The following is a 24,877-nucleotide window of genomic DNA, read 5'->3' as shown; positions in this document are numbered from 1 at the left end:
CTATCTTATTTATTCACCGTCAGTGGTTCATTGCCCTTAAGCAAAGAGCAGAACAGCCTCGGCGTGGATTGCCTAGTTGATAGTGTAGACGTTTGTTGACTTATTAAAGGGTAGCAGTGTGGACTTATAAGGAAGGAAGGGAGAACACACACATACACGTCGCAAATACACACACGCATACAGAGCTGATGTAGTAGTCCCAGTAGATACTACATCAGCCGTGTGTGTGTGTGTGTGTGTGTTACTGTGCATGCGCGTGTGTATTTGCGTGTGTGTGTTCTCCCTTCCTTATAAATCCCAGTAGCTGTACTAGCTCAGCCTTGGCAGACAATTAGATAGCGAAGGTATGCTTGCCAGAAAATTAAGCACAATGCACAGGGGTACACAGAGTAAATACGGATGGAAATCCTCTACATCCATTACAAGAAGTTGCTGTAGTATAAAGTTTGGGCTTGATACTACTGTAAGACCTAGCTCCTCCCTACCTTTCATACACAGCTGTAAGCATAGACTTGGGCCCTTTCTTATGAATCAAATCATGTTGAAGTGAACTTGGGGTTATCCCCCCACCGAGACTCGAACACAGGTCCAGCGACTGTCAAGCCAACAGCTTAACTGTTAAATCAAGAGGTCCGAACTTCTTGGCGAGGTCATTACGTGTTGGATTAAGGTCGCTACAATATACTGTACATGAATAACTCTCCTTTTATAGCTCTTATGGTCATTTGGTACATTGGTTATGTTTGAAATGCACATGAAGTGGCATCAATAATTGAATGCATAAGGGGATGGTGAGGGTTGGTCCTAGTGGAGCCTACAGTACATGGGATGGATGTGAGCTTGTATTCTATTTGTAAGAAGCTGCAGCGATACACATTTTCTGAGAGCACTGTCCATGGTACTGATATTGTTCAACGGTACATTGTGTTCACCCACATCAACGTTTCCAAAAATATCATTTTTTTGTTTGTTTAATCATTAAATGTCGTGGATGGGTATCACGTACATGTGTGAGGTGATAACCCACGTGCTTCGTGCCGAGGTATTTTATACAAGAATTCCAGACGGGGGACTCTAATTTACCGTCGCTGTGACTCAGAACATTCGGTGAACATCCTGAGCTCGCGCGTAACGTCTTTCAACCACACGATGGCTCTGTGCTGCCTCCTCTCCTCGATGCTCCTCCTAGCCATCGTGAGCAAGATCTAAAAAAAACAAAACTCCCGTGGTCTCTCCGCTCCTGCTGTCTGTCGCGCTACGCAGAGGCAGGCTAGCCGACCTTCTCCTCTCGAGTCCTAGCAGTCAAAGAGTGAAGATGGTTGGCGGCTCGTGCGCTCGCAGGTTGGCCCGCCGCTCGCGTTCCGCCTTGATAGCGGCTCTCACCGTGCTGCTGGTCCAGACGCTGATAGTGTGGAACTTCAGTAGCCTCGATTCCGGGGAAGAACGGGAAAACGGCGGCGGTGGCGCGTCGAACATGAGGGAGAAGAGAGACCGGGTCGGCGGCGGTGGCTACAAAGGCAGCAGCGAGTATATGAAGCGCGAGGTTCAGCTACAGCACCATCCTCCACAAGGGAAAGGAACGGTTCGTCACATACAGCAGCCGGTAAGACTGTGGCGCTACTGCTGTTACACGTAGCTATTATATCCATTTTACCTACGGCCCATTTTAAGTGTCTGATAAAGACATAGCCGAAGACTGCATGGGCTACAACCGCTGCTTGAATGATTGTTCCTGTCTACCTATCTATGCCTGGCGCTTTGGTAGACTGGATGGGCACAGACGCTCAAATGAATTAACCGAACCACCTCTGGCGGCTGTATTCATTTTCAAATTGAGATCCTTTTAAATGGAGATGTGCTACTCTGACATGTTACATCGACGTCGCTAGCGTCCCAGCCTCCCGCGCAAAGAGTGACAGATGTCCGATGTTGTAGGAATGTTTCCAAATCCAAAACATTATGAAGAGGAACAGAATGACAACTGAACGATGCCACATTGGGTGTCCTTCAAATCCATTCGTTGTGTAGCCTACTGTAAATATATATATTTTTTAAATCCACTGGGTGTGAATTTGAACCCAAAACGGTATAATCCAAGCAATATTTAATCACAGCAAATACTCTATAAAGTAATTTCAGATGCGTAAATCGATGCCCCGGGCTGCTTACTTCTAACTGCTTGTTATAGGTCAGAAATTATTATTTGCCCTTACAGATAACAATTTCAGCGACACACACGACTGTGTAATGGCCATTTGAAACGCATAATTTGCTAATTGTGTATCAATGCAAAACCGCTTAATGGACTAGTTCATGTGAAAATACCACAGGGAAATGACTGCGTGGTGATCGGAGTAGCCACATATCGTTTATGCAAACGCTACATTAGAGGGAAATGAGAAATGTAAACATATACATGCGAACTATTGGCTCTAACCAATAAATTGTGCAAATAACCTACACTTTTGGATCATTATGAACGCCATTCTACATTAGTTCAGCACCAAATTGAGACCAAATCAAGTTGAAACATTGCTACCACACTACCTATACAGCCTTAGTTTAAATCCACACGCTCCGGGATCCCAGATGATCACTGGTCTGTTTGTTGAAATAGTCGTAGTATTAGCAAACACTGGAGGGGCAAATGGATAAATTATGCTTAATTAAATTACAGTAGCCTACAGGTTGACATCTGTTCGGTTGTTAATCAATCAATCTTTGACTGATTTTGTCAAGAGATATGCAGTCTCCAAATCATTTAATTCCATGGCACTAATATGGATATTATATTATTACCACAATAATATAAGCAATATGATATCTGGACTGTGTTTTTTTTTTTGTTAAAATATATGGTGTGTTGTAGCCTATTTTGCTGTTCCAATATTTGGAAAACCTTGCATCACATTGTTTGGGCTGTATAATCCCGTCACTATGGATACAGTAGCTTTGATATGGTTGTTATGGGAGATGTGCTGTAGACTACAGTAGTGTAGGTTCCTCAGTCCTCATATAGCATCTCTCTACACTCTCATCTATCTCCTACGGGTGGTGGGAGCTGTGACTCAGTCTATCCATCAACTCTCTCTCTCGGTGTGTGTGTGTGTGTGTGTGTGTGTGTGTGTGTGTGTGTGTGTGTGTGTGTGTGTGTGTGTGTGTGTGTGTGTGTGTGTGTGTGTTTGTGTGTGTCTGTGTGTTTGCCCTCAGGCTACACAACAACAACATAATGTATGGTAAGTCATTCCAAGGACAGAAACGTGATGAAGATGTCAAGACAGACCTGCTAGGAGTGTGTTTGTGTGTGTTTGCAGTGCACATATAGGGCTCTACCTGTTCAGAAGACAAGCCCCTTCCAGTCTTCAAAGAGCCGTTTTGGGTGGTGGTATAATTTCCCCCAAAATTACTGTATATATGTATTTTTGGTCATTGTTGTTCGGAAGCCACTGCCCCCAAGGTGCCGTGGTGTCAGGTTCACCCTGTACGGAGCTCTCACGCCCTGTTGCACATTTTTCCCAGTCTGTCCTGTACGGAGATTGCACGCTCCCAGTATCCAAACATGCTTGGCTTGAGATATGCGGTCACCTGTCGAGTGTCTGTAGCTAGCTACCTAGTTTAAATATCAACACTACTGCCACAGCAGCATATTTTGGGGCGGCAGGTAGCCTAGTGGTTAGAGTGTTGGGCCAAAAACCGAAAGGTTGTTGGATTGAATCCCCGAGCTGACAAGGTACAAATCTGTCGCTCTGCCACTGAACAACTCAGTTAACCCGCTGTTCCCTGGTAGGCCGTCATTGTAAATAAGAATATGTTTTTAACTGACTTGCCTAGTTAAATAGAGGTTAAATAAAAAAAAGTACAATTATTTTATTAACACTTGATTTAGCTTACATCATCATCAATATTCAGTCTGGTCGGCTGATACACAGCAGAGAGAGACAGAAAGACATAGTGGTCAATTACAGTCAGTAAAATAAATGAAGCTAGCTGACTAGCAGATTTACATCAATCACTAACATCAGTGATCAGCTGATAGCCCGCCCTCTTTTCCCGATGTCAATCATCTCTGTCTTTAGGATTCACTTTAACTAGCTTGCCTAGAATTTCTAAAGATGATGAGTGGGTGTGTTGTTGCAGGAATAAACAGGCCTATGCTCCAAAACTGTTAAAATGGTCCCCTGCAGAGGCATTTGGTACGTTCTGAGTACCTGCCCCCTGAAAGGTCTGTGCACGGCCCTGGGTGTGTGTGTGTTCGCTATAACAGCATCAGTCTGAGAGACACACTAACAGACCAGGAAGGGTTTTTATCATTGTTCCTGTCCAGTAGCGTGGCTGAATTAGCTAAATAGTTCTTGAGTTCTGACACACAGAATCAATTGTGACTGGGCGACGGGAAGATGTGTGTCAAAACACATTCACGCCAAGACAATTGTGGCTGCGATCCCAAGTTGCACCATATTCCCTATATAGGTCACTACTTTTGTCCAGGGCACATACAGTTGACGTGGGAAATGTACAGTGCCATGCGAAAGTATTCGGCCCCCTTGAACTTTGCGACCTTTTGCCACATTTCAGGCTTCAAACATAAAGATATAAAACTGTATTTTTTTGTGAAGAATCAACAACAAGTGGGACACAATCATGAAGTGGAACGACATTTATTGGATATTTCAAACTTTTTTAACAAATCAAAAACTGAAAAATTGGGCGTGCAAAATTATTCAGCCCCCTTAAGTTAATACTTTGTAGCGCCACCTTTTGCTGCGATTACAGCTGTAAGTCGCTTGGGGTATGTCTCTATCAGTTTTGCACATCGAAAGACTGACATTTTTCCCCATTCCTCCTTGCAAAACAGCTCGAGCTCAGTGAGATTGGATGGAGAGCATTTGTGAACAGCAGTTTTCAGTTCTTTCCACAGATTCTCGATTGGATTCAGGTCTGGACTTTGACTTGGCCATTCTAACACCTGGATATGTTTATTTTTGAACCATTCCATTGTAGATTTTGCTTTATGTTTTGGATCATTGTCTTGTTGGAAGACAAATCTCCATCCCAGTCTCAGGTCTTTTGCAGACTCCATCAGATTTTCTTCCAGAATGGTCCTGTATTTGGCTCCATCCATCTTCCCATCAATTTTAACCATCTTCCCTGTCCCTGCTGAAGAAAAGCAGGCCCAAACCATGATGCTGCCACCACCATGTTTGACAGTGGGGATGGTGTGTTCAGGGTGATGAGCTGTGTTGCTTTTATGCCAAACATAACGTTTTGCATTGTTGCCAAAAAGTTCATCTGACCAGAGCACCTTCTTCCACATGTTTGGTGTGTCTCCCAGGTGGCTTGTTGCAAACTTTAAACAACACTTTTTATGGATATCTTTAAGAAATGGCTTTCTTCTTGCCACTCTTCCATAAAGGCCAGATTTGTGCAATATACGACTGATTGTTGTCTTATGGACAGAGTTTCCCACCTCAGCTGTAGATCTCTGCAGTTCATCTAGAGTGATCATGGGCCTCTTGGCTGCATCTCTGATCAGTCTTCTCCTTGAATGAGCTGAAAGTTTAGAGGGACGGCCAGGTCTTGGTAGATTTGCAGTGGTCTGATACTCCTTCCATTTCAATATTATCGCTTGCACAGTGCTCCTTGGGATGTTTAAAGCTTGGGAAATCTTTTTGTATCCAAATCCGGCTTTAAACTTCTTCACAACAGTATCTCGGACCTGCCTGGTGTGTTCCTTGTTCTTCATGATGCTCTCTGCGCTTTTAACAGACCTCTGAGACTATCACAGTGCAGGTGCATTTATACGGAGACTTGATTACACACAGGTGGATTGTATTTATCATCATTAGTCATTTAGGTCAACATTGGATCATTCAGAGATCCTCACTGAACTTCTGGAGAGAGTTTGCTGCACTGAAAGTAAAGGGGCTGAATAATTTTGCACGCCCAATTTTTCAGTTTTTGATTTGTTAAAAAAGTTTGAAATATCCAATAAATGTCGTTCCACTTCATGATTGTGTCCCACTTGTTGTTGATTCTTCACAAAAAATACAGTTTTATATCTTTATGTTTGAAGCCTGAAATGTGGCAAAAGGTCGCAAAGTTCAAGGGGGCCGAATACTTTCGCAAGGCACTGTACATACGCTTAGGTTGGGGTCATTAAAACTAATTTTCAACCACTCCATAAATGAGTTGTTAACAAACTATAGTTTTGGCAAGTCAGTTAGGACATCTACTTTGTGCATGACACAAGTCATTTTTCCAAAAATTGTTTACAGACAGATTATTTCACTTATAATTCACTGTATCACAATTCCAGTGGGTCAGAAGTTTACATACACTAAGTTGACTGTGCCATACAAAAGTTATACTTAAATCCAAACTGGTTCTCTAGTCAATTGGTACGAATGTCTCATCCTATATTAAGGAAGGGCCTTTTCCCCTTTATTCAGATTACACCTGCTCACTTTCAGTTATTTGAAAAGGAAATAATCTCCAAAATATCTTTATTTTTTAAACAAGCCTTAGAAAGTTGGTTGCAATTGAAAGGACGGAACAAATAGTACAACAAATATTGTGGTTAAATTCAAATATACTAATTGATTAAAACAATATATATCTATCGAAGACATTTTTAAAAAAGGTATACATTTAGTGAATGATATAATAAATAGGACTGGTGGAGTTATGTCACACATGCAGCTAACACAGACAAATGTCTGCTCTACCCAAAATTACAACCAATTAATTGCAGCATTACCACAAAAATGGAAGAGGCAAGTAGAAGGGGAAAAAAGTAAGGAACTTGTCTGTCGGCCCTGTATTAAAGAACATAAATGGTTAAAGAAAAGTGTGATAAATAAAATCATGTACCAAGTTAATTTAAGGACCAAAAAACTGACAGCTGTGCCATATAAATTGCAAAATAATTGGGAAGAGATTTTCGATGTACCCATTCCATGGCACATGGTTTATGAATTGATACGCAAAACAACGCCGGATTCAAAACTTCAAATTTTTCAATAGAAATTACTATACAACATTCTTGCAACTAATAGAATGTTATATATATATATATATATAGGGGATACAATCTTCCCAGCTCTGCAGATTCTGCTGTGAGGAGGCAGAGTCATTAGATCATTTATTTTGGTACTGTCCATATGTAGCTCATTTTTGGTCACAGGTCCAGGAATGGCTGAAGAATTACAACATTTGCCTGGAACTAACGCTGCAGACAGCAATACTGGGTGATTTGAAAAGCCATAGTCAATCAATAATATAATAATTATTTTAGCAAAAAAAAATATTTTTAATTTACAATCTGTAGAAGCTATGAGAATAGGAAGGTTCAATTATTTTGTGAAGCATCACAGCACAGTTGAAAAATATATGGCAAGTAGAAATCCGAAGTGGATGATGTTGAGAGACAGATGGGAGGGGTTGAGTGGAGCTGAAGGGTGGGACTAATAACAAGATAAACAATGTAGGGCATAAGGGATCTATAAGGGATCTATAATGTATATAGGTTCGGAGCGTTTGTGAAATAGCACAGTTACAAACAGAAATAGAGGAAGGACTAAGAACAAACAAGAGAGAACTATTGTAAAGTAGACTGTCTGTAGAGTATGTATAAGATGTATGGATTGAAGGTAGAAGCAGAAGTGTTTATTAGTTTACTCCAATTGGGGGATCGGCGGAAGGGTTTGCGGGGAATAATAATAAAGGTATATTCTTTAAAAAAGTATGTATGTCTATATAGGTATGTGTATGTATATATGTGTATATGTATTCATGCGTGTATGGATATATATATTTACCCAAAAAATATGGGGGATTGGAAATGATGCAGACAATGACATTGGAAGCAACATTCTTTCCACAATATTAAGCTGATCCACCCTCCAAAAAACAAAAACAAAAAGAAAAAAAGTTGACTGTGCCTTTAAACATCTTGGAAAATTCCAGAAAATGATGTCATGGCTTTAGAAGCTTCTGATAGGCTAATTGACAATTTCAGTCAATTGGAGGTGTACATGTGGATGTATTTCAAAGCCTACCTTCAAACTCAGTGCCTCTTTTCTTGACATCATGGGAAAATCTAAAGAAATCAGCCAAGACCTCAGAAAAGAAAATATAGACCTCTACAAGTCTGGTTCATCCTTGGGAGCAATTTCCAAACATCTGAATGTACCACGTTCATCTGTACAAACAACAGTACGCAAGTATAAACACCATGGGACCACGCAGCCGTCATACCGCTTAGGAAGGAGACGCGTTCTGTCTCCTAGAGAGGAACGTACTTTGGTGCAAAAAGTGCAAATCAATCCCAGAACAACAGCAAAGGACCTTGTGAAGATGCTGGAGGAAACAGGTACAAAAGTATCTATATCCACAGTAAAACGAGTCCTGTTTCGACATCAACCTGAAAGGATGCTCTGCAAGGAATAAGCCAATGCTCCAAAACCGCCATCAAAAAGCCAGACTACAGTTTGCAACTGCACATGGGGACAAATATCGTACTTTTGGCAGCATCATGTTGTGGGGGTGCTTTGCTGCAGGGGGGACTGGTGCACTTCACAAAATAGATGGCATCATGAGGATGGAAAATTATGTGGATATATTGAAGCAAAATCTCAAGAAATCAGTCAGGAAGTTAAAGCTTGGTCACAAAGCCCTGACCTCAATCCTATAGAACATTTGTGGGCAGGACTGAAAAAGCGTGTGTGAGCAAGGAGGCCTACAAACCTGACTCAGTTACACCAGCTCTGTCAGGAGGAAAGGGCCAAAATTCACCCAATTTATTGTGGGAAGTTTGTGGAAGGCTACCCAAAACGTTTGACCCAAGTTAAACAATTTAAAGGCAATGCTACCAAATACTTATTGAGTGTATGTAAACTTCAGACTCACTGGGAATGTGATGAAATAAATAAAAGCTGAAATAAATAATTCTCTACTATTATTCTGACATTTCACATTCTTAAAATAAAGTGGTGATCCTAAGACACAGAATTTCAACTAGGATTAAATGTCAGGAATTGTGAAAAACTGAGTTTAAATGTATTTGGCTTAAGTGCATGTAAACTTCTGACTTCAACTGTATGTCCTGTAGTGCACTATATAGGGAATAGGGTGCCATTTGGGACACATGCAGGTATTCCTCAAGAAGCGTTTACCATTATCACTGGCACAACAGATCCTGTGACCTTTTCAATGTAACGTGGAGAGCATGGTACTTATGCTTCATCGACGATGCCTTGCGGTTGCCAGATAATGTGCGCTACAATGCCTTCCGGTTGCCAGGTAAAATGCCGGATTGGCCTGTTTGTCAGATTGCCTATGCCCTTCTCTTTTGCTGGTTGTTCTGTGTGATGGTTCGTCAGGGTCTATATCTGTTGCGCCTAGGATAATATACATGAACTAACTGCTGCTGCTGCACATTGTGTGTGTGTGTGTGTGTGAGAGATGGGAATAGATGTAGCCAGGCGCCTTGACGAGGATAGAATTGACCTCTGAGGAGAAGTTCTACAAGCCTCGTCATGATAATATTAGATGTAGAATAATCACCCAGAGTGACAGGTGTTGTTATCAGTAGGTGTTTCCAGGTCAAACTAATTGAAAGGAAAGATGATGCCTAGCATGCATCAGGAGAAACTGGTGTACGTTTGATACCATAGGATTTAACCTTGGATGTTGTGGCCATTTGCCTTTAGTGCGTACGTACCTGCATGCGTCTGCGGCCCGTTACGACAGAGCCTGGGCGCGAACCCAGAGTCTCGCAGTACAGCACCCTTAACCACTGCGCCAGCCGGGAGGCCCTGCATGTTTACCTTTGACAGATTGCTAGAGAACAACTTTCCTCCCAACTAGCATCACAATCATTGTAAAAAATCTAATGATTTATTATTGAAATATTGAGATAGCATGGGCGACTGAGTGAAAAAACGAATTGGGACAATATAAGGTGGTCCCAAACAGTAATGCAGGGACTAGGGATGGGGGTGTGAGCATGCTGGTCTGGGCAGAGGAGATGTCGTCGTTGTTTGTGTGCGTCTGTGAATTACTTATTAAATGCAACTCGTTTCAGGAAGCTAGGCGGTTGTCACACATCACTACTTCCAGGGACAGGCATTTGAATGTCAACATACATTTTTTGGGCAGAAATGTCTTCTGGAACGTGAACTTTAATGTGCCTTAATAACAAACTCGTATGTCATCTGTAAATACCAATACAATTGTTAAATTACGAGCCTAGTTGGTTTATCCACGAAGAAAGGCAGGAACCTTAATGAGCCCTTGTTCCCCTCTCCGTTAAACTCCTAATCATACATGTGTTTTTCTTGCCATCTGGGGGGCTACTAGACGGATGCCGACCGTCATGCCTCCCAGCCACAGTGTGTTTTCCAGGTCCTACACGTGTTGTAAAGTGTTTCTGGGCTTAGTAACTGTAACATCCGTTTCCCCCTGCTGCGGACATCGCTTTCATGGCGACACACACACACACACACACACACACACACACACACACACACACACACACACACACACACACACACACACGCAAACAGATACATACACATACATACACACAAACACATGGGGACATGTACTATACACACACACATTGAAGCAGGCATGCATACACACACACACACACACACACACACACACACACACACACACACACACACACACACACATACATACATACATACATACACATACATATACAGAAACACATGGGGACATGTACTATACACACACACACACACACACACACATACACACACATAGTTAATCACACGTGGTTTCTTCACAGCAGATCCATCAAGTCATTTTCACCACCAGAAGTGAAAATAAATGTTCCATTGTTTTAACCATCTGTTGACATGGCAACGGCACATCTGATGACAGATATCACCAAGGCATGTGAATATTCTGTTCCAAGTCTGTTGAATATTTATATGTTCAATAACTGTTTCCTTACATGACGTCCCGATAATATGGCATATCTTAGTGTCATCATGTCTTGCCTTCCCTGTCCCTTTGAGAGCAGTAAAACAAAACAAATCGTAGTCAATCTAATATTATGATGGTAAAAGTAAGATAATGGTGTCCAATGGACAACCATAAAACCTGTCCCAATTTTCCCCTTTATAAAGACATTCATGTTTTTGGGACCAAGGTCTCTCTGGCTCCAGCAACAGTTAGGATTTTAAACTGTATTTCAATATTATTACTGCATCTGTCTTTCATTCGAGAGCTTTGTTGAGTCTGTGATGCCTTTGCTATTGTATCAGTTAGTCTATCCCCCCCCCCCCCCCTCTCTCTCTCTCTTAACTCTCTCAACTCTCTTAACTATCTCTCTCTTAACCTTCTCTCTTATCTTCTCTCTCTTAACCCTCTCTCTCTCTCTCTCTCTCTCTCTCTCTCTCTCTCTCTCTCTCTCTCTTTCAACTCTCTCCATCATCTCTCCTCCTGCTGCCTTCTTGCTCCACCACTCACGCTGTTTCAATCATGCCACTCCTGTCCTGATCACCATGCTGGCTCACACATTTTAAATACTTTATTTGAAAACACACACACACACACACACACACACACACACACACACACACACACACACACACACACACACACACACACACACACACACACACACACACACACACACACACACACACACACACACACACAGAGTGAGTGGCTGATGCCCTACTTTCAGCAGTGCTACTCTACTCATGGCTGGGACTGAGTGGGTGTTTACATCACCCTGTGATGATGCAGTCACAGAGACAGTGTCTCCGTGTGTGTGTGTGTGTGTGTGCGCACGTGAGACAGAGACAGTGAGAAAGAGAGAGAGAGAGAAGAGAAGAAAGGAGCGTGGCACACAGAAATAGGGCCTTAAGTGTGCTAGGACTTAACTACAGAAAGGGTGCGTCACAATCACGCCCAGAAAGTAATGGTTGTTATTGGAATTGATCTAAAACCATTTGGATTTCTTTTTAATAGCCTTTTTCAAAGCGTATTTTTTTCTATTTCTCCCAACTGATATCTTCTTTCACTACATTTAAACTAACTCAGCGGCATTCACTTTGCACTGTAGTTGGCTTTCAAATTAGCAGTAGGAAAAAAAGACGGATGGAGGGGGAAAAAGTGTTATTTTGAGTTATTAGGCTTTGAACACTGCAGATGATTACAGGCTTTAGAAACCACAGTCATGAAGATTTAAAATCCCCCCTTTCCCTTTTCAAATATTACATCATCAAAGGCAATCCCATATGTGGTTGCATCAATGACAAGGGAAGGGAAAACGTGTCCGGTCCATCTACTTAAAGGGATAGTTCACCCAAATTACAAGCTAATATTAGTTGTTGCTTTATAGTTTAACAACACAAGAGCAGTCTGTCCTTGTCTATGGACTGCTTTCAAGGTACGGAAACAAATATGTAACATTTTAATTTGGGTGAACTATCACTTTAAGTAGATAGCCCACTCAACTTTATGGTTCCATCTTGCTATATTTATAGATCAACCTCACCCTGCCAAAAACATATGCTAGATCCAAGGAAAACCACTCACTTTGATTTGAAGAGGTGGATTGATTGGAGCCTCACATCTGTGATGTTACATGAGGCTTAGATATAGCTATACATAGATATACACAGCACATTCTCTTTAACAAACACCTGCAAGGACAAACCATTCCCCTCTATCGTGTCTGTGGATGTGGAATGAAGAAGCACGATCTGTACAGGCAGTATATCTACAGGTATCCATAGCAGCACAGTCAAAACATCCACCATTTTGTCCTACTGTTAACCCCGCTGTGCTGTCACAGACCAAGCTAGCAGCTCCTTGCTAAATGCTACTTCTAGCTCAGGTGCTAAATGTGGGCTTCCCTGGCGAGGACCTAATGTCATTCCAGACAGGCAGAACAGAGGCACCACTGTCTCTCTGTAGGACCCCTGTGACTTTTCCAAAGTCCATGTAATGGGCCCCGATTGTATGGGTCTGTGCGCCATACTCTGAAACCATATGAAGAGTGCTGATCTGGGATCAGGTCCCCCCTGTCCACGTCAACCAGCTCTCACAGTCTCACGTCAGAATTAGACGTCCATCCATGTTTCCCAAACGTCACATTTTGAAGTTGTGCCAAACGTCACATTTTGAAGTGTTTAAGGTTAAGTTTAGGCAACCTCCAAATTCTTAAGGTTCGGTATTAACTCTGACTGGTAACGGTTAGGGTTAAGGTTTGGGATTGGCTTAAAACGATAATATCAAAAACACTGTTCTGCCGCTGGATTTGAACTTGCAACGTTTGGAATTAAAGGCTTACACCCGTCCGCCCACCCTGTCCACAACTACTTGTCGGTCGGTTTCCACCTCATCTCTCGACGTCCTCAGACATGGATGGACGTGAAATACCGACTTGTATCACGGGGGACCTGGTTGGTCCATGTAAGTCAAATCAAATGCTATTGGTCACATACACATATTTAGCAGGTGTTACTGCGGGTGTAGAGAAATGCTTGTGTTCCTACAGTAGCTTCAACAGTGCAGTAGTGTCTTAACAATTCACAACAATACACACAAATCTCTAAAGTCAAATAATGGAATTAAGAAATATATAAATATTGTATTGATGATATATTTCATCTTATTGATCAGGATCTAAAAGGCAAACCTGATCCTAAAGCAGCAGTCCTTTTCCGAGCGCTTCATACTCTGACAGCAGATGAGGAGTGCTGATCTAGGATCAGGTACCCCCTGTCTCTGATGAGTCAGAGATAAGACAGTGATATTCCATAATAGGTTGCCTGAGTATTGGCCTGAGGTTGCCTGTCTGGTTCTCAAAAGCATTGCGATCTCACACACAGTCAGCATCCACACACACAAGCGCACACACACACACAATCTTCACACACACAGTCAGCGTCCGCTTACCCACTGTTCTCCAGCAGGAACCCTTAATGTGAAGCACAGCAGTAGAACAACCCACTCTGAGAACCCCCACACAGCCCCCCTCACTGTGAGGCTAACACGGGGGCAGTCAGAGTGTGTGTGTGGGTGGATCGGGGGAGTGTGTGTGTGTGTGGGTGGATCGGGGGTGTGTGTGTGTTTGATACTTTGTATGCCTCGTAGGTCCTATGAAACAAACCACTGTGTCTCGGCAGTTTCTACTTTGCCTTCTCCACACATGGATGATAATGTCCTTCTGTTTAAGGCCATATACCAGCCATTATAGGCCATTAGTGTTATAAAAACACACTCCCCGGTCACACACACTCCCTGTCTCCAACCAGCACAGTTACCCAACACATCGGCTTCTGACGATTCCCAGACGATGTCACGATCCTACTACCGTTTCAGACGGGTTGGATTTGTAACACACACACACACACACACACACACACACACACACACACACACACACTCTCCCCATCCCCCATCACTGTTCCAGGTGGCCAGGTTTCTTACAATACGTAAATATCACATCATCCAGAACAGTAAAGCCATATAATGTGATGCCAATGATCCCATAGGTAAGAGGTTTAGAGTAGCTACAGCCTCAGATGAGGGGGGGGGGGACCAGGCTCTGGTAAAGTAGTTCATCTAGATGACTAGATGAACAGGCCCCCTCCCCCAACATGTTTGTATTCCTAGTCAGGCCAGCGTCAGTAGGGCTAAATGTTTTTATTATTTTTATGAATAAATGTAAAATGTAAATAAGGGATTCCTATTGGACAGGTTTAGGTGCAGATGTCGCTGAGAGTTTTCCTGCACGGTAGTGTATTCAAGGTTTAAAAAGGCTTCTAAAGTTTGGGATTTCCACTTTAAAATGTCAGTCTTGATTTGCCCTATTGAAAAATGTATGAACCCCTGCAAAATTGTCCATTTAATTTGAATCCACATAATAATTCACATTTCCTGTTGCTGCAGGATTCTTTTCTGTAGCAAACTGTAGCAAACTATCTCAAATGAAGATCCTACGTCTCTAGTGCCTCCCCATTTCAAAACGTTTCTCCCAACTGAACACAACCCAGACGGAGCAAGACTAGGGGTTTGTGTTGCCATTTCAGAGCAGAGATCACCCCTTTGGAGAGAGGGGGTAGAGAGGGAAGGAGGGAATGAGACCCTGGCCATATGGACGACTGATTAGGCTGATCACCGCTCACATTACCCTTTTAAATAGATATTTTGGCATCACATTACGTTCCAATCCCCATACCAGCAACTGTAAACTGGCTACTGTAAACAGGCTACTGTAGATTAATGTTCTAATCCCCATACCAGCTACTGTAAACAGGCTACTGTAAACAGGCTACTGTAGATTAATGTTCTAATCCCCATACCAGCTACTGTAAATTGGCTACTGTAAACAGGCTACTGTAGTTTTATGTTCTAATCCCCATACCAGCTACTGTAAACAGGCTACTGTAGATTAATGTTCTAATCCCCATACCAGTTTCTGGAAACATACTACTGTATATAAACATTCCAATCCTCATACCAGCTACTGTAAACAGACTACTGTATATGAATGTTCTAATCCCCATTCCAGCTACTGTAAACAGTAAACATACTGTAAACAGTATATGAATGTTGGTTTCTATGACCATTTTGTATACTGTAAGAAATCAAACACACATCATTTTTATGTTACAATGGGCCAGAAAATATGTGAGGTAATATTTGCATTCCTAGATGATTCAAAACGCAAGCTGTTTCAATCCAAACCGGTTTCCCTAACCTCCTCGTGTTGTTAGTAAGGTGTAAACAATGTTGAAAAACTACACATTCACCTCCGATAAATTGTAGTCACATGCAATCTTTCCTTTTGTGTCCATGTATTCCCCAATCCCCACACTGCAAGGTAGTTATCCTAACTGACCTAAAACAGGGCAATTTTACGGGGGATTAAATGTCAGGAATTGTGAATAACTGAGTTTAAATGTATTTAGGTAAATTTCCGACATATATCAAACACACTAGGTTAGCCCTACTCTCTGGGGAAATCTCACCCATCTCAAACACACTAGGTTACCCCTACTCTCTGGGGAAATCTCACCCATATCAAACACACTAGGTTACCCCTACTCTCTGGGGAAATCTCACCCATATCAAACACACTAGGTTACCCCTACTCTCTGGGGAAATCTCACCCACATCAAACACACTAGGTTAACCCTACTCTCTGGGGAAATCTCTCCCATATCAAACACACTAGGTTACCCCTACTCTCTGAGGAAATCTCAACAATGCAGTCGCATTAGGCCCAGTAGTACACAGATAATAAGTCACACACACCACACACACACTGCATAATGACATTGTGTGCGACTCAAAATCATTCCCTCGCTATCTCCTCTCTTCTCACTGCAGTAATCCCTTGTATTCTCGTATCCTAATAAGACTCTGGTCTTCATGAAGGGAGGAAGGGAGGAATAAAAGGAAGAGAAGAAGATGAAGACGGGAGGATGACACATTAGCACTGGGCAGAGATACGGGCGGCTGGGCCTGTCAGAACGAGCCTTATGTCCTTCCAGCCCACGGAGCAAGAGGCCAGTAATTGCAGACTGTCTCTTTGCTCCGCTCCCTCGCTTTTCCTTTTTCTCCTTCTCTCGTTCTTCTCTCGTCACTGGAGCTGAATGTGTGTGTGTTACTGCAGTGGTGTTGTCTGTATCAGTGATTTAAGACAGTGAGAGCGGTGTAACACGAGAGGCAGAAGAAAAGTGGAGCGAGAAAGGGAAAGATATATATATTTTTCATTCCCTTCGTAAATCCGACGTCTACTCAAATCCCAGGCGTAATCCGCCCATAAATCCCTTGGGTTTCGACGGCTATTTAGTTAGTAGTGTAGACACACACACACACACACACACACACACACACACACACACACACAGTCATGGGGCAAACACACCTTCCAGATGAAGTTGTCCCCTAGACACTTATTTGAAGCCAGTCTTGTGTTTTGCCCCACTAATAGTTCAGGTTAGGTCTTGGCCAGCTAGTTGCTGATCAGGGCCTGTATTCATAATTATTCTCAGAGAAGGAGTGCTGATCTAGGATCAGTTTAGCCTTTTAGATCATAATTGGTGTTGGTATTTTATTAGGATCCCCATTAGCTGTTGTGAAAGCAGCAGCTACTCTTACTGATTGCAGGAAACTGATCCTAGATCAGCCTTCCTACTTTTTGAATACAGGCTGTGCTGTGCCTAAAGGCAGCTTCCATCCCTTATAGGTTCATTGTTGCAAGTAGTCTATGGCCTTGACCCAATGTAATATACTGACATAGTACATGTATTATCTCCCAGGTAGGGCAAGAGTCAGGGTAGGTTTTTATTAACGTTGCACCAGGGATAGCTAAAGGAGCATCTACTAATGATTATTATTATTCAACTTTACCAAAGGTGTGGAATCTCTCACATCTCTCTGCATTGTTGAGAAGGGCCCGTAAGCGTTTCACTGTTGGTCTACACCTGTTGTTTACGCAGCATGTGATTCATATTATTTCATTTAATTTAACGGGGTAACATGAAAAGCTTCGAGGTAGGACATGTCCTTCTCTCCTCTCTTCCTGCTTCTTCTCTCCTTTCCTTCTCTCCTCTCTTCCTGCTTCTTCTCTCCTTTCCTTCTCTCCTCTCTTCCTGCTTCTTCTCTCCTTTCCTTCTCTCCTCTCTTCCTGCTTCTTCTCTCCTTTCCTTCTCTCCTCTCTTCCTTCTTCTTCTCCCCTTTCCTCTTCTCCTCCTCCTGTTTCTTCTCCTCCACCAGTCTCAAATAGGATCTCATTCTGCTCTTCTACTACCCCTCCTTTCCAGTAGTTCACTTCCCTTCTCCTGCTTCCTCTTCTTCTCCTCAAGTAGGATCTCAGATATTATTTTATGGTGGCTGAGCAATTGGATGGTCCTCCAGTCTCCTAAATCAAACTTAATGAGTCTGCAGAGATTGGAGCTGCTCTCTTGCTGTGCAGAAATTCCATCCCTAATTGAGCCGCATGATAATTCAAAATTTTCTTTCAGATTTTATACTGCTGGTTGGTGAACCATCGTCATGTATCTGGTGTGTGTGTGTGTGTGCATGCATGTTTGTGTGCAGTGGTGGTAGTGATGGCAGTTGTAGTGATGGTAGTGGTACTGGTGGTGATGGCAGTGTGGTGATGGTAGTGAAAGTGATGGTGGTTTTATTTTTTAAATCTTTATTTAACTAGGCCAGTCAGTTAAGAACAAATTCTTACTTTCAATGACGGCCTGGGAACAGTGGGGTAACTGCCTTGTTCAGGGGCAGAACGACAGATTTGTACCTTGTCAGCTCGGGGATTCGATCTTGCAACCTTTCTACTAGTCTAACCCTCTAACCTCTAGCCCCGGTGGTAGTTGTAGCTATGGTAGGGATGGTAGGGGTAGTGACGGTAGAGGTAGTGATGGTAGTGATGGTAGGGGTAGTGCTGTTGGTGGTAGTTGTAGTTATGGTGGTGATGGTAGGGGTAGTGATGGAAGTGGCGTTGATGGTAGTTGTAGTTATGGTAGTGATGGTAGGGGTAGTTATGGTGGTGATGGTAGGGGTAGTGATGGTAGTTGTAGTTATGGTGGTGATGGTAGGGGTAGTGATGGTAGGGGTAGTTATGGTGGTGATGGTAGTTGTAGTTATGGTGGTGATGGTAGGGGTAGTGATGGTAGGGGTAGTTATGGTGGTGATGGTAGGGGTTGTTATGGTGGTGATGGTAGTGGTGTTGATGGTAGGGGTAGTGATGGTAGTTGTAGTTATGGTGTTGATGGTAGGGGTAGTGATGGTAGTGGTGTTGATGGTAGGGGTAGTTATGGTGGTGATGTTAGTGGTGTTGATGGTAGTGGTGTTGATGGTAGGGGTAGTTATGGTGGTGATGGTAGGGGTAGTGATGGTAGGGTAGTGATGGTAGTGGTGTTGATGGTAGGGTAGTTATGGTGGTGATGATAGGGGTAGTGATGGTTGCGGTAGTGATGGTAGGGTAGTTATGGTGGTGATGGTAGGGGTCGTGATGGTAGGGGTAGTTATGGTGGTGATGGTAGGGGTAGTTATGGTGGTGATGGTAGGGGTAGTGATGGTAGGGTAGTTATGGTGGTGATGGTAGGGGTCGTGATGGTCGGGGCAGTTATGGTGGTGATGGTAGGGGTAGTTATGGTGGTGATGGTAGGGTGTAGTTATGGTGGTGTTGGTAGGGGTAGTTATGATGGTGATGGTAGGGGTCGTGATGGTAGGGGTAGTGATGGTAGGGGTAGTTATGGTGGTGATGGTAGGGGTCGTGATGGTAGGGGTAGTGATGGTAGGGGTAGTTATGGTGTTGATGGTAGGGGTCGTGATGGTAGGGGTAGTTATGGTGGTGATGGTAGGGGTTGTGATGGTAGTGGTGTTGATGGTAGTTGTAGTTATGGTGGTGATGGTAGGAGTAGTGATGGTAGGGTAGTTATGGTAGTGATGGTAGTGGTGTTGATGGTAGGGTAGTTATGGTGGTGATGATAGGGGTAGTGATGGTTGGGGTAGTGATGGTAGGGGTAGTTATGATGGTGATGGTAGGGGTAGTGATGGTAGGGTAGTTATGGTGGTGATGGTAGGGGTTGTGATGGTAGGGGTAGTTATGGTGGTGATGGTAGGGGTAGTTATGGTGGTGATGGTAGGGGTGGTGATGGTAGGGGTTGTGATGGTAGGGGTAGTTATGGTGGTGATGGTAGGGGTAGTTATGGTGGTGATGGTAGGGGTAGTGATGGTAGGGTAGTTATGGCGGTGATGGTAGGGGTAGTTATGGTGGTGATGGTAGGGGTAGTTATGATGGTGATGGTAGGGGTAGTTATGGTGGTGATGGTAGGGGTAGTTATGATGGTGATGGTAGGGGTCGTGATGGTAGGCGTAGTTATGGTGGTGATGGTAGGGGTAGTTATGATGGTGATGGTAGGGGTCGTGATGGTAGGGGTAGTTATGGTGGTGATGGTATGGGTAGTTATGGTGGTGATGGTAGGGGTAGTTATGATGGTGATGGTAGGGGTCGTGATGGTAGGGGTAGTGATGGTAGGGGTAGTTATGGTGTTGATGGTAGGGGTCGTGATGGTAGGGGTAGTTATGGTGGTGAAGGTTAGGGGTCGTGATGGTAGTGGTAGTTATGGTGGTGATGGTAGGGGTAGTTATGGTGGTGATGGTAGGGGTAGTTATGGTGTTGATGGTAGGGGTTGTGATGGTAGGGGTAGTTATGGTGGTGATGGTAGGGGTCGTGATGGTAGTGGTAGTTATGGTGGTGATGGTAGGGGTAGTTATGGTGGTGATGGTAGGGGTAGTTATGGTGGTGATGGTAGGGGTAATGATGGTTGGGGTAGTTATGGTGGTGATGGTAGTGGCGTTGATGGTAGTTGTAGTTATGGTGGTGATGGTAGGGGTAGTGATGGTTGGGGTAGTTATGGTGGTGATGGTAGTGGCGTTGATGGTAGTTGTAGTTATGGTGGTGATGGTAGTGGCGTTGATGGTAGTTGTAGTTATGGTGGTGATGGTAGGGGTAGTGATGGTAGGGGTAGTTATGGTGGTGATGGTAGGGGTAGTGATGGTAGGGGTAGTTATGGTGGTGATGGTAGGGGTAGTGATGGTAGGGGTAGTTATGGTGGTGATGGTAGGGGTAGTGATGGTAGGGGTAGTTATGGTGGTGATGGTAGGGGTAGTGATGGTAGGGGTAGTTATGGTGGTGATGGTAGGGGTAGTTATGGTGGTGATGGGAGGGGTAGTTATGATGGTGATGGTAGGGGTCGTGATGGTAGGCGTAGTTATGGTGGTGATGGTAGGGGTAGTTATGATGGTGATGGTAGGGGTCTTGATGGTAGGGGTAGTTATGGTGGTGATGGTATGGGTAGTTATGGTGGTGATGGTAGGGGTAGTTATGATGGTGATGGTAGGGGTCGTGATGGTAGGGGTAGTGATGGTAGGGGTAGTTATGGTGTTGATGGTAGGGGTCGTGATGGTAGGGGTAGTTATGGTGGTGAAGGTTAGGGGTCGTGATGGTAGTGGTAGTTATGGTGGTGATGGTAGGGGTAGTTATGGTGGTGATGGTAGGGGTAGTTATGGTGTTGATGGTAGGGGTCGTGATGGTAGGGGTAGTTATGGTGGTGATGGTAGGGGTCGTGATGGTAGTGGTAGTTATGGTGGTGATGGTAGGGGTAGTTATGGTGGTGATGGTAGGGGTAGTTATGGTGGTGATGGTAGGGGTAATGATGGTTGGGGTAGTTATGGTGGTGATGGTAGTGGCGTTGATGGTAGTTGTAGTTATGGTGGTGATGGTAGGGGTAGTGATGGTTGGGGTAGTTATGGTGGTGATGGTAGTGGCGTTGATGGTAGTTGTAGTTATGGTGGTGATGGTAGTGGCGTTGATGGTAGTTGTAGTTATGGTGGTGATGGTAGGGGTAGTGATGGTAGGGGTAGTTATGGTGGTGATGGTAGGGGTAGTGATGGTAGGGGTAGTTATGGTGGTGATGGTAGGGGTAGTGATGGTAGGGGTAGTTATGGTGGTGATGGTAGGGGTAGTGATGGTAGGGGTAGTTATGGTGGTGATGGTAGGGGTAGTGATGGTAGGGGTAGTTATGGTGGTGATGGTAGGGGTAGTGATGGTAGGGGTAGTTATGGTGGTGATGGTAGGGGTAGTGATGGTAGTTGTAGTTATGGTGGTGATGGTAGGGGTAGTGATGGTAGGGGTAGTTATGGTGGTGATGGTAGGGGTAGTGATGGTAGGGGTAGTTATGGTGGTGATGGTAGTTGTAGTTATGGTGGTGATGGTAGGGGTAGTGATGGTAGGGGTAGTTATGGTGGTGATGGTAGGGGTAGTGATGGTAGTTGTAGTTATGGTGGTGATGGTAGGGGTAGTGATGGTAGGGGTAGTTATGGTGGTGATGGTAGGGGTAGTGATGGTGGTGGTGTTGATGGTAGTTGTAGTTATTGATATTTTTATGTTCTCCCCTCCTGTAGTCTCTTCCTTTACGTTTTGTTCCGTTCCAACGGACATTGTGCCCCAGAGGAGCGGAAATTAGAATGTGTGAAAAATGGAGGGATGTGCACGGAGGGAGGGAGGTAGAAGATCATTAGGATTGGTGATTGTGCAGCTCAATGTCACATGTTTCCTATTTAAGGCACACACACACACACACACATACACACACACACACACACACACACATTATCTCTCTCTGTCGCACTTACTCACCCTGCATGTCTACACATATTCATACAGACTTGATCACATACACATAGATATACACATAGACTTTTCATATGATATAAAGGACCCTTGTGAAGGACCCTTCCTGAAAAGACTCTTTGTGACGAATAGGCAGTTGGTAAAAGGTAAGCGAGAGAGAGAGGGGGAGAGAGAGTAAGTGAAATTAGGACAGGAGAAAGGAGAGCAATGGTAACGGGAGAGAGATGTGTGAGATGAGAGAGATGTGTAATGTTTACTGTTCATTTTTAGTGTTTATTTCACTTCTGTATATTATCTACTTCACTTGCTTTGGCAATGTTAACAGATGTTTCCCATGCCAATAAATCCCCTTGAATTGAATTGAAATTGAGATAAAGAGACGGGGAGAGAGATGGAGAGAGAGTGAGAGTGAGAGAGAGAGAGTGAGTAAGACAGATGGCCATGTCAGAGATGTGGCAGGCTGGCCATGCTCTCTCTCTCTCTCTCTCTCACTCTCTCTCTCTCTCTCTCTGTGAGTGCAGTGTAGTGGTGGTATAGGAGGGGGGTTTAGAGTTTGAGAAACAGGGCCCATATGGGCTGCTTTAGCCAGACCCTGGAGACTTGTCTTTCCATAGAGGAGAGAGTCATTAGGACATTTATTGACTCCATATTGGCCTCCACAATCTGTGGAACTATGTGTGGAAGAGAGCGAGAGAAAACAAAGAACAATATTGTTCTTTTTTCCCACCCTCGAATGGCCCAATCTGCCTTTTAGGGGGTTGAGAGAGGGGGGTAAAATGGGTAACCCCTCAGTGTTTTCCCTTTGTCCTCTGTTTTCCCCCGTACAACCCCTCTCCTCACTCCCCACCCCCCTGCTCCCCCTTATAACTGCCGGGAGCTGTTTGACGAAGCTCTTATGACTTTGTGTAACTTCTTACACTGATGAATATTGGCTGGACTTTTTTGTACAAAGTTGTGTTAGAGAATACTAAATCAAGTCTACGTCCCCCTCATAGAGTACATACTTTCTGCTTTTATCAAAGTATCTTTGGACGTGCTGCCGTGGTATCTCCCTTGTCCTTGTCAGGGGCTTGACTGAGGTTGCAATGTGAGGAGTATGCTGCTAACCACACACACACACACACACACACACACACACACACACACACACACACACACACACACACACAGTATTCTGTATGTAACGTTACACAGCTAAAATGTATGTAAATCCGGGGCCTTATAGAATGCCGAAAATCCGGTGGTTCTATGCCAAAAAGTTTTGTTATATTTTATTACGGTCTTCTGTGATGTATATAAAGTATAATATTTGGGTGAAAACTCAAAATGTAATACATTTCAACTGTATATCTGACTTCAATGGGATTTTCTGCTCTAGTCATTCTAAATGTTTGATTGAAACTCTCTCCTGTGGCAACCAATTGGAGAACTGCATTCATTTGAATGGGATTTTCCATTCTAGTCATTATATTCTACGGTTGAACCTAGAGGTCGACCGATTAATCGGAATGGGCGATTAATTAGGGCCGATTTCAAGTTTTCATAACAATAGGAAATCGCTAATTATGGATGCCGATTTTAATTTACATTTTTACACCTTTATTTAATCTTTATTAAACCAGGCAAGTCAGTTAAGAACACATTCTTATTTTCAATGACGGCCTAGGAACGGTGGGTTAACTGCCTCGTTCAGGGGCAGAATGACAGATTTTTACCTTGTCAGCTCTGGGATTCAATCTTGCAACCTTACGGTTACTAGTCCAACGCTCTAACCACCTGCCTCACGAGGAGCCTGCCTGTTACGCGAATGCAGTAAGAAGCCAAGGTAAGTTGCTAGCAAGCATTAAACTTAATCATAATCACTAGTTATAACTACACATGGTTGATGATATTACTTGTTTATCTAGCGTGTCCTGTGTTGCATATAATCGATGCAGTGCGCATTCGCAAAAAAGGACTGTCGTTGCTCCAACGTGTACCTAACCATAAACACCAATGCCTTTCTTAAAATAAATTCACAGAAGTATTATTTTTAAACCTGAATATTTAGCTAAAAGAAATCCAGGTTAGCAGGCAATATCAACCAGGTGAAATTGTGTCACTTCTCTTGCGTTCAATGCACGTAGAGTCAGGGTATATGCAACAGTCTGGGCAGCCTTGCCAGAATTTTACATAATTATGACATAACATTGAAGGTTGTACAATGTAACAGGAATATTTAGACTGATGGATGCCACCCATTAGATAAAATACGGAACGGTTCCGTATTTCACTGAAAGAATAAACGTTTTGTTTTCGAGATGATAGTTTCCGGATTCGACCATATTAATGACCTACGGCTCATATTTCTGTGTGTTATTATGTTATAATTAAGTCTATGATTTGATAGAGCAGTCTGACTGAGCGATGGTAGGCACCAGCAGGCTCATAAGGATTAATTCAAACAGCACTTTCGTGCGTTTTGCCAGCAGCTCTGCTGTTTATGAATTCAAGCCTATCAACTCCCGAGATTAGGCTGGTGTAACGATGTGATGTGAAATGGCTAGCTAGTTAGCGGGGTGCGCGCTAATAGCGTTTCAAATGTCACTCGCTCTGAGACTTTGAGTAGTTGTTCCCCTTGCTCTGCATCGGTAACGCTGCTTCGAGGGTGGCTGTTGTCGTTGTGTTCCTGGT

General features: G+C 43.5%; 1 protein-coding gene across 1 annotated transcript in view; it reads left to right on the top strand.

Annotated features, from left to right (window-relative positions):
- Positions 1 to 1,169: 1,169 nt before the first annotated feature.
- LOC110495107 (xylosyltransferase 1) overlaps positions 1,170 to 24,877 on the top strand; it is a 115,556-nt gene continuing 91,848 nt past the window's right edge. Inside the window, exon 1 of the mRNA XM_036949407.1 lies at positions 1,170 to 1,603. Coding sequence (XP_036805302.1) covers positions 1,316 to 1,603 — 288 coding nt within the window. The 5' untranslated portion in view covers positions 1,170 to 1,315. The remainder of the gene's footprint in view (positions 1,604 to 24,877) is intronic.

The sequence above is a fragment of the Oncorhynchus mykiss genome, chromosome 17, assembly GCF_013265735.2.
Source record: "Oncorhynchus mykiss isolate Arlee chromosome 17, USDA_OmykA_1.1, whole genome shotgun sequence".
Taxonomy (NCBI): Eukaryota; Metazoa; Chordata; class Actinopteri; order Salmoniformes; family Salmonidae; genus Oncorhynchus; species Oncorhynchus mykiss.
This window is presented reverse-complemented; position numbering and strand designations above follow the sequence as displayed.